The 15140-nt window shown below is 45.4% G+C and overlaps 2 protein-coding genes across 2 annotated transcripts in view; one reads left to right on the top strand and one right to left on the bottom strand.

Moving 5' to 3' along the window:
- Positions 1-1483: 1483 nt before the first annotated feature.
- On the bottom strand, positions 1484-9657 carry LOC144610516 (kinetochore protein spc24-like). Its single transcript, XM_078429287.1, has 6 exons — positions 9522-9657; positions 8026-8204; positions 7453-7596; positions 5137-5242; positions 4562-4638; positions 1484-2880 (listed from the first exon to the last, which is right to left on the bottom strand). Exons 2-6 carry the CDS (start codon positions 8186-8188, stop codon positions 2774-2776), a joined length of 597 nt encoding a protein of 198 aa, XP_078285413.1. The 5' UTR covers positions 8189-8204; positions 9522-9657; the 3' UTR covers positions 1484-2773.
- A 1839-nt stretch (positions 9658-11496) lies between these two features.
- LOC144610512 (DENN domain-containing protein 1B-like) overlaps positions 11497-15140 on the top strand; it is a 51100-nt gene continuing 47456 nt past the window's right edge. Inside the window, exon 1 of the mRNA XM_078429275.1 lies at positions 11497-11514. Within this exon, the coding sequence (XP_078285401.1) occupies positions 11504-11514 (11 nt within the window). The 5' untranslated portion in view covers positions 11497-11503. The remainder of the gene's footprint in view (positions 11515-15140) is intronic.

The following is a 15140-nucleotide window of genomic DNA, read 5'->3' as shown; positions in this document are numbered from 1 at the left end:
ACAAAGCAGGAAAATGTATGTTCTTGCTACTTAACAGAGCCAGTTGCTTCCAGGACTTCCGCTGTTGGGTAGTATAAGAAAATAACTGCAGATGCTGGCACAAATCGAAGGTATTTATTCACAAAATGCTGGAGTAACTCAGTGTCATTTTCACTTGTACTTGAACAATTACTTGAGGATCCGATGCTAATTGCTGCAGTGGCAACTGGCAAAATTGACTTTGCATCATATGTATAATATATTCCCAAGAATAGTGCAGACAGTTTCTCAAAGATGTTGAATGCCATCTCTGACCAATACAGGTCAGACGGCAGTGGGCTTGATGTACCTCGAGGTAAATAGGCAACAAATTACATAACCCTGTGCAAAATTATAGCAATCTTTTAACTGGACATAAAAGGAAACGTTGCACACTGCTGGAGTAGTTAGCTACACCTACACATATAAAGGTGATTAAAAATGGTTTACCATTATAACAGACTTTGAAATGCTAATTAAACAGGTATAAATAGACAAATCCAGAGCAGTGCAAACCAGCCACCCACATCTCACAAAGCCAGAATTAGATTACTTCAATTTTATTAATGTGATTAGTTGAATAGTCAAAAGCGGTTTAGTTGTCACATATGCAACTGCATGGTGAAATTCTTTTTTCATATATATTACACATGCGGGTGCCGCCATTGTTCAAAGTCGAAAGTCCAGACGGCTCTCGCGCGCTCATCGCACTGGAGCAGTTCCTGCGAACCGACATCCCTCTCCTCTCCTGGCCATCTTTATGTCCCAGCGCACCTCCTGAAGACGCTGGAGGTATTACCCCGGTGCACCCTCTTCGCGTCCGACTTCACCAGCTCATCCTGGTTACACTGGCTGCCAAGCTTTCGGGTGGGTTCCTGATCTCGCTGACCAACGAGTCTTTGGGCTAGGTCCCGCCAACCGCGAGCTTTAGGGTGAGGTCCAGAGACCGAGGCGGGCGAGCCGGGCCTGCTGCTAATCACAATAGCATGAGGAGTTTCTCACCAAAACTCCACCACAAAACAATCTGCAATCACATCTTAAAATCCTCAAATACAAATTTGATTTTATCCTTGCCCCAGACTTCTGAGAGATAACTAAGATTTCATCTCAACATAGCTGACAACAAACATCAGTTTGTGAAAATGTCGAAATGAATTCAATTATCTGCATATGGAAGTCATAATACACAGTGATGGATGTCAGCTATTCTTGTAAGTTTTAAAAGTTATTTACTATAGAATCCATGGGAGGCTTGTTTGCACTTCCAGAGCCTCCTGAAGTCACACTTGCCTAAATAGGGTCCAAACTGCACGTGAAAAGAGTAAGGGACAGAAAAATCATGGTTGCATAAGTTGCATATAACACCACCAGTTTCACATACTATTTAATAAATGATCACAACTCCTCTGTAAAACAAATTTAAATACGTAATGTAGAAATCCAGAAAGCAAAGATTATTCCCACAATGGAAGTGGAAGTACAAACACTTTATTAGAACAGATTTTCAGTGCAAGCCCAAAATACAGCTCATTTCACAATATTGTTGCTTCGCATTGTACAAAAACCCACAAAAACCTGATTATAAACTCAGGTTTCAATGCTCATAGCTCTTACCAAACCCCACCATTTTTCATGTCAAAGCTTCTTGTTTTTTCACTGTTATACTTTTCATTTACCATAGCCACATATTTCCCACCAATGCTCCCCTTGACTAACTTGGAAAGGCAAGCCATACATACAGAAGGCAGTAATTAGAATCTGAGGAATACAGAACCAGTATTGTCAATTCATGTCTATTCTACTACCTTACTACAGAACTATGGAGACACAAGGAATCTTGGGCAAAACACAAACTGCTGGAGTAACTCAATGGGTCAGCATCTCTGGAGAACAGGATTAGACAGTGTTTTGGGTCGGTACCTTTTTTCAGACTGATTGGGTGGGCGTCACAGGAAGGAGGAGGGTTTAAAAAAAGATGGCGGTGGGGAATTATCATTCCTCTTCTCTCCTTATTTGATATCCTCACCCTCGTCTCCTTTTCATATCAAGCCTTTGACCACCCGTCAACCAATCAAAACCCCACACCTGCATCCACCCATCACTGGCCAGGCTTTGTTGCGTCCCCACCTCTTTTCCAGCTTTCTTCCCCCCTTTTTCAATCAGTCTGAAGAAGGGTCTCAACCCAAAATGTCATATCCGTGCCCTCCAGAGATGCTGCCTGACCTGCTGAGTTACTCCAGCACTGTGTGTTCCAATAGAGACCTAGTTACGTAGCAAATACGGGCAATTTTCATCTAATAACAACTCTACGGTTCTAATGCCCGTGGCACTTAATTTTTTTGGAGCTTACAAGCCAAAACAAATAGATCAATCATTTCTGGAAAAGTTTACATTAAATAAATACATATATATATATATATACACAGTGATTAATAGCATTTTACAACATTCTAGTACTTGGATGCAGAGTGGTAGTAAACAGGTTTATTCCTGCATGTTTGAAGTTGAGAGGATTTTCAATTACCACTGCTCCATTAGGGAAAAGCATTGTCCAACTTACTTTGTTGTACAATAAGTCATCTTTTAAATATAGGCCTTACAAAAATACCACATCTAAAGAATCTGTTGATGCAACTTTTCACTCATGAAAGCTATATTTTCCACGATCGAAGCCATATGACTGGAAAGATTTCATTCAAAACGTGGATACCCAAAACACGGAATTCACTTAATAGTTTCAGGCCCAGAAAATAATTTACCAATCCGTGCTCACCAGACTCCACAGGTAATCGCAGATGAAACTGTCGGAGTGCTTAGTAGAATCAATGTTAATGGATTGTGCCAAACCCACTCCAAAGTGAACTGGAATATATAGTTAAGGAAATCACTGCAATCTCATCAATCCCAAAAAGCATTCTACTTTCTAACACTTGAATAATTAAAAGTGATTGAATGTAAAGTTAAGATATAAGAATCTACTGGCATGTTTTGACCAAAAATAATGTAATCAATTTTTATAAAAGACACCTTGATCAATTGTGTAAGAAAATAACTGCAGATGCTGGTACAAATCAAAGGTATTTATTTCACAAAATGCTGGAGTAACTCAGCAGGTCAGGCAGCATCTCAGGAGAGAAGGAATGGGTGACATTTCGGGTCGAGACCCTTCTTCACCCATTCCTTCTCTCCTGAGATGCTGCCTGACCTGCTGAGTTACTCCAGCATTTTGCGAAATAAATACCTTTGATCAATTGTTATACGTGCACACAACGTAAGAAAATGGCAGTATGGAACATAATAATGACCAATATTCTCAAATTTGACCAGAATGCCAGAAGAGAAATGAAACTTAAAGGCCCAAAACAGTCCCTATTAAAACATTATCTTTTAAGCAATTAAAAAAATAAATCAAGTTAATCAGTTTTCTGTGCTATTCATTAATAAAATTACTTTAAATACTAGCTCATTAACTGTTTCTCTGATAATTCTGGCTTGCCTGAAATTTATTTCTTCTTATCTTTCAACCTTTATGATACATTAATTTTCAACCATAATTGCAAAGAAGTTTCAGTTCTCTTACAGAGTAGTTCATGAATTTTAACATGTGGAGCACATGGTCTTTCAAAATGATCCAATTGTATTTCAACTGATCAACCAAATTAGACCCAAAGTAGTTTGCAGCTTGGAAACTGGCCAGTCTGCCCAATCTGTCCAGGTCTCCACCATTTATTTTTAAACTAGCTTTCTTCACACTGCCTTTTATCTTTAATTCAAATTAAATCTCCATATCTTTGGAAGTGAAGGAAAAAATGTAGACCTGCTGATCTATTTTATGGCAGGCAAGTTATTAGAAACTATAACTAAAAATTGAGTGGCTGATCATAAATAAATCTTTGGGATCTCAATTTTTGAATGGTACATGAAAGACATTTTTTAGGATTTCAAATATAATGAATAGGATAAATGGGGTGAAGTGGTTGGTGTGTCAGCCCCCAAGCATAACTTTCAATTCATCAGCTGAATTCATTTTTGTAGTCACATTTGAAAGGATACCGTCTCTTACAAGTGAAGGGTCACAGTCATAGTCCCAAATGATCTTAGTGTCAGCGGTTAAGGGGAGAAGGCAGGAGATGGGGTTAAGAGGGAAAGATAGATCAGCCTGATTCTGCTCCTGTTACTTATCACCTTATAACTTTAAAAAAGACTGGAAATTAAGCATGATTAAGGATGGACCAATCTCCCGAATATTGCTTTAAACATTTTAAATCCGCAATCAATGGATGTGTTCTATTGGGATTAAAAAAGACAAAGCAAGTGGATGGATTATTGAAGAATTTTTTGATAGCAAGAACTATAATACCATCTTATACTCCAATTCATTTGTTCCCCATGAAACACTCCAAGTCTTTTTCTCTGGAAAATGTTGAAAATCTGTGCCACCACTGCTCAATTTACTCCCTTTTAGTTTGAAGATCTCGGCCCCCAAGCATAACTTTAAATTCATCAGCAGAATTCATCTTTGTAGTCACATTTGAAAGGATACCGCCTCTTACAAGTGAAGGGTCACAGTCATAGTCCCAAATGATCTTAGTAACCTTGTGGAAGATGTGGGCCAAGTACCTATGCAAACCATATTTAAATATAAGTACTCCACAAAAAAAAACACATGTTGCCAACAGCAGCAAGACTTCAAGTTGAGACAGTAACATATCTTTAACATACTGTGTGCTGGTCAGAGAAACAGCTTTACTTTGAAATTTCTTATTTGTTTGGAAATTTTTAAGTAATCTTAACTATCTTGCTTGATTATTACAGAATGCTCAATGCTTTGTTAGCAGGTTGCTGGTGCATCTGGAGGTCAGGTGTTCATTTTAAGTACTGCGCAATTTTACTGCAATCTATAACCACAACTTACCATTACGATGGCTCGCAATCCTTCAACAAACAGCATACCGGCTGTCATAAAGACTGAATTATTTATCCGCGCTGAGCAAAGAAGCTGGTTGATCTCCCTCCACACATCACTTAATCCATAAGTCGCTCCATATCAGAATATAATACTAAAGACAGTGAAGGTAGACGTGGCTTTTCAACATAATTTAAAGTATTTTAACTTACTTAGTTGATGGAATAACGACTGTAGTATCTTCATCTACCTCCTCTTCCAATTTAGACATTTCTTTTGCAGACTTCTCAAGTTCCTCCAGTTCTTTCTGTAACAATGTGAACTTTATATATTAAGGAAATTAACAGGATTAAGTTGGTTATTGTAAAATTGCTCATTTTGCAACATTATAAACCTTTTCCTTTAATCCGCTAATGCTGTTGGTTTTCTTTGCTTAAAATATAGATGTGTGTTAATCGAAAATTATGTATTCATTCTAAACCCACACCAGTTTGCCTACAGAGCAAATAGGTCTACAGGGGATGCCATCGACACTGCTCTTCACACTGCACTGACCCACCTTGAACACCAGGGGAGCTATGTGAGGATGCTCTTCCTCGACTTCAGCTCTGCCTTTAACACGGTCATCCCGAGCAGACTGGTCACCAAACTTTCCGACCTTGGATTTTCACAAACCATCTGCCAATGGATCAAGGACTTCCTGACCAACCGCCCCCAGACCGTCAAAATAGGCCCTCACCTCTCCTCCACCATTACACTGAGCACCGGCTCACCACAGGGCTGTGTGTTGAGCCCCATCCTTTACTCCCTCTACACTCACGACTGCGCCCCCACCCATCCCACCAACACCATCATCAAGTTCGCGGATGACACGACTGTGGTTGGACTCATCTCAGAAGGAGATGAGACAGCCTATAGGGATGAAATCCAAAGGCTGGCAGCATGGTGTTCAGTGAACAATCTGGTCCTGAACTCCTCCAAAACAAAGGAACTTATAATTGACTTTAGAAAAACCAGTGGAGATTACGACCCACTCTACATCAATGGGGTCTGTGTGGAAAGGGTACCAGCTTTCAGGTTCCTGGGTACGCACATCGCAGAGGATCTCACCTGGTCTACCAACACCATCACCACAGTAAAGAAGGCACAGCAGAGACTCCACTTCCTGAGGATCCTCAGGAAAACCAACCTGCAGGAGAAGCTCATGTTGTCCTTCTATCGCTGCTCCATCGAGAGTGTGCTGGCATACTGTATAACCACATGGTATGCCAGCTGCTCAGAAAAGGACACGAAGGCCCTTCAGAGGCTCATCACGACGGCCCAGAAGATCATCGGCTGCTCACTGCCCTCCCTGGAGCACCTGTTCAGCCTACGCTGCCTCAGTAGAGCAGACAAAATAATAAAAGATCCATCCCACCCCGGCCACCGTCTGTTTGTTCATCTGCCCTCTGGTCGACGTTTCAGGTCGATCAAATCCCGAACAAACAGACTTAAGAACAGTTTTTACCCCAGGGCCATACGAGAACTGAACACTACCTTTGCACTAGGCAACACCGTTAAAAAATCTTGTACTTAATATAATTGTATTTAATTGTATTTATGTATTTATTTGTTTTTGCATTTATTGCATATATGTTTGTACGCACCGTCAGGATTGGCTATTTTTTAATTTCGTTGTACTCATTGCAATGACAATAAATGAATATTATTATTATTATTATTATTAAATTGTTAGCCATTGTTTGTTGTCAATTTCATGTAGCTTCCCCATCTATTATACCCAAATCACACCATGCCTTTGTAATTTAGCTTTATTCGGATTTGAGGCTCTAGTATCAGATTGGACTAAATCACTTTCAATTTTTGTATAAATCTTCAGTATGGGTGGCAATAAATACAGGCCTTGCCTCTGATGCCCAAATTCCAATAATGAATATAAACATAAACCACAAGAATCTTATCTTCCACTTCAATCAACCCTTTGTCACATTCTCAGATCCAAAATTCCTGAGTTGGTTCACATACTCAACTACAAGATTTCTCTAATATGCTTCATGAATTCATCCTCCACACTGTTATTGCTCATTTGGTTTAAAGTTGGTGTGGATTAAAGTTCTCCATTATTATTATCCTTGTTAATGCATCTGAATGCATCCTCGTCTAGCACCCTCATTCAGCAGGATTGCTCAGCAGGAAGCACTTCAAAGGTCACACCAAGAAACTCTAAACAAAGCAAATTCCACTAAATGCAGGAAATGCAAACCAAAAGCAGAGAATGCCAACCAGCCATTATCTACCGTGATACATTCGTTTTGAACCAAAGCTAGAAATAATCATTTCTATCTCCAAAGATGATCTACTGAATATTTCCAATTTGCTGTTTTACAGTTGAAACTGGACCGGAAGTCAAATTGCAATTAAGAGCTGGAAAAACACAGGAATTTGCATGCCAGTGAGCATTACTGTTTGAGCTAGAAAAAGTACTGAAGTCTTTCTATCTTAAGCACAACATAGGAATAAAGGATATGAAAGTTCCACTTCATTCTTAGAATTCTGTTGTTGAGTGTCTTTCCACTTTTCTTTAATCTTCTGTAATTCCAGATAACTTTTCTCTCTTTGTTCTCCCACATCTATAACTTCCTGTGCCACGTGCTCCTGTGATTGCAGAATCTCTGAAAATACCAAAATATGGACTATAATGTCAAACTCCTTGGACAAACCACAACTATTTTCAGAAACCAAACCTTGCTTTGTAAGCATGAAAAATGTCCCTTCCATTCCAAAAACAGTGATTTGCTTAGAATTTGAATTCTAGTCATTATAAAAATTGAGGAAAGAGTAAGATTGCAAATAAAAAATAATCAACTCACATATACATACACAAATCTAATTTCTCACAAGTTATGAATGCACACTCAATTTGTCCTTCCCCCGCTCCCTCCTGTAATGGAATTAAGTAACGATGACGTCAAAGTCTGCTGGAAAATCAAACCTTCAAAGGTCTAGTTTCAGATTCCAGTTATTTTCTAACTTTTACGACTAAGCTTACTAATGGGAGATTTTAGATAATTTACTTAAAATTCCAAATTTGCTTGGCTTACCCCTTAACTGCTGCTTCACACATTTTTCTACTTCCATATAGACATTCACCATGTTGGCCTTATAATTCATGGCATTCTGCAGAAGTACTTCCCCTTGACAACCAGAGAGGATAATCATCAACTCATCTGCTAATGCCTTAATCTCCTGCATTTGTGCCTCCATCTTTTCAGTACACAACCTGAAGGCAGAAGACAAACAATTTAGTTTGGTGACATTCATTGACAATTTATGCTACAGGAGACTGAGCCCAGTCCATCACAGGCACAGCCCTCCTCTCCATCAAAATAATTTACACGAGGCGGAAGGCAGCGTGTGTCATTACGAACCCAACCATCCAGGCTATGCCCCTTCCCAAAACCACCATTGGGCAGGATGTATGTAATCCTGAAGTCCCACACCAGCAGGTTGAGGAGCTGCTACTTTACTACAACTATCAGCTTCTAGAACATATAATAATAAACCCAACTTGACCTGCTGCTGACCTTCCGTGAAATACCATGGTGTCCGCATCTCCCACATTTCCATTCAATTAACTTTTAAATGGGAGGGTGCCAAGCACGGGGGAAAGGGGCTGATGCCTTTTCCAAGATTGTGAAGGGAGGGTACTGAGCAACCATTCGCAGGGTTACAAGGGGAGGCACTGTTATCACTCCCCACCCAACATCCAGTGGGTGCAAGAGGAAAGACTAACATCCCCCCCCCCCCTCCTCACACGCAGGACTGAAGGGGAGGTATAGACATCTTCCCCACCCTTTGGGATAAGGGGGGGGGGGGGGGAAGAAACTTACATCTCCCCCCCACCCCTTGAGTTAGAAGGGGAGGAACTGACACTTCACCCTCCCTCCCGGGGATGAACAGACATGTCCCCCACTCTTTGGGGTGAGGGGGTACTAACATCTCCTCATCTCCCTCAGGGACGCAAGGCCAGGGGAGGGACTGACATCTCCTCCTACTCCTCCCCAACACCCAGGAGCTGCAATGGGAAGGACAGAAATATCCCCACTCTCCCCATGGTCCTGATGGGGAAGGGACTGACGTCTCCCCCCCCCCCCCCCACCTGGGATGAGGGTCTCGTTGGGGGGGGGGTGGTCTCGTTGGGGGGGGGGGGGAGATGGTCTCGTTGGGGGGGTGAAGGTCTCGTTGGGGGGGTGAAGAGGGTCTCGTTGGGGAGGGTGAAGAGGGTCTCGATGGGGGGGGTGAAGAGGGTCTCGTTGGGGGGGGAGAAGGTCTCGTTGGGGGGGTGAAGAGGGTCTCGATGGGGGGGGTGAAGAGGGTCTCGTTGGGGGGGGGGTGGTCTCGTTGGGGGGGGGGAAGATGGTCTCGTTGGGGGGGGGGGTGAAGAGGGTCTCGTTGGGGGGGGGTGGTCTCGTTGGGGGGGTGAAGAAGGTCTCGTTGGGGGGGGGGGTGAAGAGGGTCTCGTTGGGGGGGGGGGGGTGAAGAGCGTCTCGTTGGGGGGGGGGGGGGGAGAGATGGCCGAAGTTGGTGCTGCACTGACCTGCCGCCGAGTTAGTTTCCGATCAACCTGCCCCCTCTCCCCGCTGACTGTCCTTGAGTCTAACCCCTGTCAGGGCCGCGGCTCCTCTCCACTCCCCCTTGGCCGCCCAGTCCTTCTCCGCCCCTCAACTTGTGGCCGCTGATCTCGTCCCCCAGAGGAGCTGCGGCTCCTCTCTCCCCTCTGTCCCTGTCCCTCCTCTATTCCACGGCTCCCTCCTCTCCTCTCCCCCCGCTCCCTCCTCTCCTCTTCCCCCACTCCCTCCTCTATTTCCCCCCCCCCGCTCCCTCCTCTCTCCCCCCCCCCCGCTCCCTCCTCTCTTCCCCCACTCCCTCCTCTATTCCCCCCCGCTCCCTCCTCTCTTCCCCGCTCCCTCCTCTATTCCCCCGCTCCCTCCTCTCTCCCCCCCCCCGCTCCCTCCTCTCTTCCCCCACTCCCTCCTCTATTCCCCCCCGCTCCCTCCTCTCTTCCCCGCTCCCTCCTCTATTCCCCCGCTCCCTCCTCTCTCCCCCCCCCGCTCCCTCCTCTCTTCCCCCACTCCCTCCTCTATTCCCCCCTGCTCCCTCCTCTCTTCCCCGCTCCCTCCTCTATTCCCCCGCTCCCTCCTCTCTCCCCCCCCCGCTCCCTCCTCTATTCCCCCCCCGCTCCCTCCTCTATTCCCCGCTCCCTCCTCTATTCCCCCGCTCCCTCCTCTATTCCCCCGCTCCCTCCTCTCTTCCCCCGCTCCCTCCTCTATTCCCCCGCTCCCTCCTCTATTCCCCCGCTCCCTCCTCTTCTATTCCCCCGCTCCCTCCTCTCTTCCCCCGCTCCCTCCTCTATTCCCCCGCTCCCTCTCTTCCCCCGCTCCCTCCTCTTCTATTCCCCCGCTCCCTCCTCTCTTCCCCCGCTCCCTCCTCTTCTATTCCCCCGCTCCCTCTTCTATTCCCCCGCTCCCTCCTCTATTCCCCCGCTCCCTCCTCTTCTATTCCCCCGCTCCCTCCTCTATTCCCCCGCTCCCTCCTCTATTCCCCCGCTCCCTCCTCTATTCCCCCGCTCCCTCCTCTTCTATTCCCCCGCTCCCTCTTCTATTCCCCCGCTCCCTCCTCTATTCCCCCGCTCCCTCCTCTTCTATTCCCCCGCTCCCTCCTCTATTCCCCCGCTCCCTCCTCTATTCCCCCGCTCCCTCCTCTTCTATTCCCCCGCTCCCTCTTCTATTCCCCCGCTCCCTCCTCTATTCCCCCGCTCCCTCCTCTTCTATTCCCCCGCTCCCTCCTCTATTCCCCCGCTCCCTCTCTTCCCCCGCTCCCTCCTCTTCTATTCCCCCGCTCCCTCCTCTATTCCCCCGCTCCCTCTTCTATTCCCCCGCTCCCTCCTCTCTTCCCCGCTCCCTCCTCTATTCCCCCGCTCCCCCCCTCTATCTCCCCTTTCCCGCCTCCAGCTCCCGCGCGCCTCCCGCACAAACCATTCAAACAGCGCGCGCCCAACGGTCGCCGGAAGACCCCGCCTGTCCAATAAGTTGCCGCATCATAAGCAAACTCATATATTTTTTATTATTAAAATCCTTTTTTTCCCGATCGTATATATTAAGTCACTGTTGTTTCTTGACGGTGGGGGGGAGAGGGGGAAGGACAACGGGACTCTAATTCAGTGGGCAAATGTAATAGACACCTAAACATTACAACAACAAGAACTACTACTGTTTATTCACTAAATGCTGGAGTAACTCAGCAGGTCAGGCAGCATCTCGGGAGAGAAGGAATGGGTGACGTTTCGGGTCGAGACCCTTCTTCAGACTGATGTCGGGGGTGGGACAAAGGAAGGATATAGGTGGAGACAGGAAGATAGAGGGAGATCTGGGAAGGAGGAGGGGAAGGGAGGGACAGAGGAGCTATCTGAAGTTGGAGAAGTCAACGTTCATACCACCGGGCCGCAAACTGCCCAGGCGAAATATGAGGTGCTGCTCCTCCAATTTCCGGCGGGCCTCACTATGGCACTGGAGGAGGCCCATGACAGAGAGGTCAGACTGGGAATGGGAGGGGGAGTTGAAGTGCTGGGCCACCGGGAGATCAGTGGCGTTAATGCGGACCGAGCGCAGGTGTTCAGCGAAGCGATCGCCGAGCCTGCGCTTGGTTTCGCCGATATAGATGAGTTGACATCTAGAGCAGCAGATGCAATAGATGAGGTTGGAGGAGGTGCAGGTGAACCTCTGTCTCACCTGGAAAGAATGTTTGGGTCCTTTGATGGAGTTGAGGGGGGAGGTAAAGGGACAGGTGTTGCATCTCGTGCGGTTGCAAGGGAAAGTGCCCGGGGTTAGGGTGGTTTGGGTAGGAAGGGACGAGTGGACCAGGGAGTTGCGGAGGGAACGGTCTCTGCGGAATGCAGAGAGGGGAGGGGATGGGAAGATATGGCCAGTGGTGGGGTCCTGTTGTAGGTGACGGAAATGTTGGTGGATGATATGTTGGATCCGCTGGCTGGTGGGGTGGAAGGTGAGAACGAGGGGGATCCTGTCCTTGTTGCGAGTGGGGGGATGGGGAGCAAGAGCGGAGCTGCGGGATGTAGAAGAGACCCTAGTGAGAGCCTCATCTATAATGGAGGAGGGGAAGCCCCGTTTTCTGAAAAACGAGGACATCTCGGAAGCCCTAGTCTGAAACACCTCATCCCGGGCACAGATGCGGCGTAGACGGAGGAATTGGGAGTAGGGGATAGACTTTTTGCAGGGGACCGGGTGGGAAGAAGTGCCATAGTGAGGCCCGCCGGAAATTGGAGGAGCAGCACCTCATATTTCGCCTGGGCAGTTTGCGGCCCGGTGGTATGAACGTTGACTTCTCCAACTTCAGATAGCTCCTCTGTCCCTCCCTTCCCCTCCTCCTTCCCAGATCTCCCTCTATCTTCCTGTCTCCACCTATATCCTTCCTTTGTCCCACCCCCGACATCAGTCTGAAGAAGGGTCTCGACCCGAAACGTCACCCATTCCTTCTCTCCCGAGATGCTGCCTGACCTGCTGAGTTACTCCAGCATTTAGTGAATAAATCGATTTGTACCAGCATCTGCAGTTATTTTCTTATAAGAACTACTACTGTACTTTATTGCTGGAGATTGCTGTCAGTACACAGTCCCGCAGTTCAGAGAATGTATAATTTCCAAATGTAGTTCAATGTTTATAATGTATTTCAGGGTGTCCTATGGTCATAAAGAGTATTATAGAATTGCAAATGAAAATTAAAACACAGCAGATGTAGGAAATCTGAAAGAAAAATTGAAAATATTGGGATCACTCAGGCAGCATGAGTGTAAAAAGAAACATTAATTCAATTATATGAATGGAAAATTATTTAGGGTCTCATTGTAACTGAGACATCTCATTGTAACTTGCACAAGGTGGCGGTGTGGCGCTGTGAATTGAATAACATGTTTGTAGCTTTGCAAAAAATTGAGATAAGAATGTTGAAGTTCTTTCATGTTGCAACTTTACATGAATGTTAAACACAACAAATAAGTGTACAATAAATTATCAGTTATATTCGGGAAACCAGACTACGATAGTGCATGCCAAAGTATAGAGGGCATCTTGTATGCATTGTCCATAATACTTTGGTGCTGAGGTAGAGTGTTGTTATGGTTGTGCAGGATGGTCAACCCCAACCACTTGATGGAACAAGTTGTCTTGAACCCAGACGTTATGGTTCTTGGGCTCCTGTTCCTTTTTCTCAATGGTACAGCAAGATGAGAATGTAGCCAGGGTGTTGTAGGTCTTTGATGATATTCATCATAGAAAGATACAGCACAGGATCAGGCCCTTTGGCCCACCCATTTATCACCCATTTACACTAATCCTATATTGATCCTATTCTCCACATTCCCATCAGCTACCCCAGGTTCAACCATGCACTCACAGACCCTCCCTGGGCTACAAATGCCTGATTTATGGACACCATATACATACAAACAAGCATTTGGCAGACTGCCCAGATGGATTTGCCGGTCGCTGTGTTGCTGCAGGCATCTTTTCCAAGTGAGAGAAGGAATGGGTGACGTTTCAAGTCGAGACCCTTCTTCAGACCCTGCCTCGACCCGAAACGTCACACATTCGTTCTCTCCAGAGATGCTGCCTGCCCCGCTGAGTTACTCCAGCATATCGTGTCAACCTTTTGAATTTCACTGTACCTCAGTACATATGACATTAAAGTACCATTGAACTTGATTCTCTGGCACCATGAGGCAGCGACTCCACTAGCTGCATCACTGTACCACCCATTGAGCGACACACAGGAAGTGCTCTCTGTCGCTGGCTTCTGCTGAACAGACTGATTTTACCTGTGTGAGGTTGGGGAATGCACTCAGTTCCCCTGCTCAAAGAAAGTGAAGTGAAATCTCAGTAAACTTTTCTTTGTTTGATTGTTTTGCATCATCTTACTAATCAATCACATGGAAATGCTCCTTGCAATTTGGATAATGCACCATTCTTGAAAAATGTAAATTATTACTCTGCTGCTGAGGTAGCACTGGGTACAAGTTGGCCTAGCCCTTTAAAACTACAAACAAATTATTCTAAATAGGGACACTTGGGTCAATGAGCAATTGATGAAGGAAATTGCTTCATAACCCCAGCCTGCTTGGGGGTATGAAGTTGCAGGGAGGCAGCCAGTTAGTTGGTTAGTTGGTTAGTTGGTTGGTTAGTTAGTTAGTTAGTTAGTTCGTTAGTTCGTTAGTTAGTTAGTTAGTTAGTTAGTTCGTTAGTTAGTTGGTTGGTTGGTTAGTTAGTTAGTTAGTTAGTTAGTTAGTTAGTTAGTTAGTTAGTTAGTTGGTTGGTTGGTTAGTTAGTTAGTTAGTTAGTTAGTTAGTTAGTTAGTTAGTTAGTTAGTTAGTTAGTTAGTTAGTTAGTTAGTTAGTTAGTTAGTTAGTTAGTTAGTTAGTTAGTTAGTTAGTTAGTTCGTTAGTTAGTTAGTTAGTTAGTTAGTGTGTCTGCCACCTGTTGCTGGCCATGATTTGTTCTGGGCTTTTCTTGCCTCCAGTTTAGCTTCCCCCCCATCTCTACCTTTGGGGGGTGGGGGGCTAAACTGAAGGCAAGAAAAGGCCAGAACAAATCAGGGCCGGCAACAAATGACCTCAGGATGAGTGGAGTTCATAATGGAGTTGCTTGAAATTGGAGAAATCAATCATATAGCTGGGTTGTAAGCTGCCTAAGTGAAATATGAGATGCTGTTCCTCAAATTTGCGTGTGGCCTCACTCTGACAACGGAGGTGGCCCAGGGCCATGACCCGAATTGTCACCTATTCCAGAGATGCTGCTTGACCCGCTGAGTTACTCCAGCTTTTTGTGCCTATCTACAGAAAGGTCAGTGTGGGAATGGGAATGGAAGTTAAAATGTTTAACCCTTGGCAGCTCTTGCCACTCTCCTCTCCCTCACCTTTCACACCGGCTATCTCCTATCCACAGCACTCTTTGAGTACAAAGGAAAGGTCTCAATCTGACACATTGCCAGTCCATATCCCTCCTACAGATGCTGCCTGACCTGCTGAGTTACTCCGGCAGTTTGCTTTTTGTTTGCTCCAGATCCCACCCTCTGCAGACTTGTGGTGTCTCCAACTCTTTAAATAGTTCCGATGAAGATGATGGAGCTACATGAAAATCTGCCCACAGAG

This window comes from Rhinoraja longicauda, chromosome 37 (genome assembly GCF_053455715.1).
Source record: "Rhinoraja longicauda isolate Sanriku21f chromosome 37, sRhiLon1.1, whole genome shotgun sequence".
Lineage (NCBI taxonomy): Eukaryota > Metazoa > Chordata > Chondrichthyes > Rajiformes > Arhynchobatidae > Rhinoraja > Rhinoraja longicauda.
The sequence above is the reverse complement of the archived record's forward strand: the minus strand, read 5'-3'. Positions and strand labels throughout refer to the sequence as shown.

What these genes read in the sequence shown, in the direction of transcription:
- LOC144610516 (XM_078429287.1), bottom strand. Translation starts at nt 8,188, where the DNA reads ATGGAGGCACAAATGCAGGAGATTAAGGCATTAGCAGATGAGTTGATG. An exon ending in TGTGAAGCAGCAGTTAAGGG is followed by an intron (nt 7,597 to 8,025) that starts GTAAGCCAAGCA and finishes TGGTATTTTCAG; the next exon opens with AGATTCTGCAATCACAGGAG. An exon ending in GTCGTTATTCCATCAACTAA is followed by an intron (nt 4,639 to 5,136) that starts GTAAGTTAAAAT and finishes TGGTTTGCATAG; the next exon opens with GTACTTGGCCCACATCTTCC.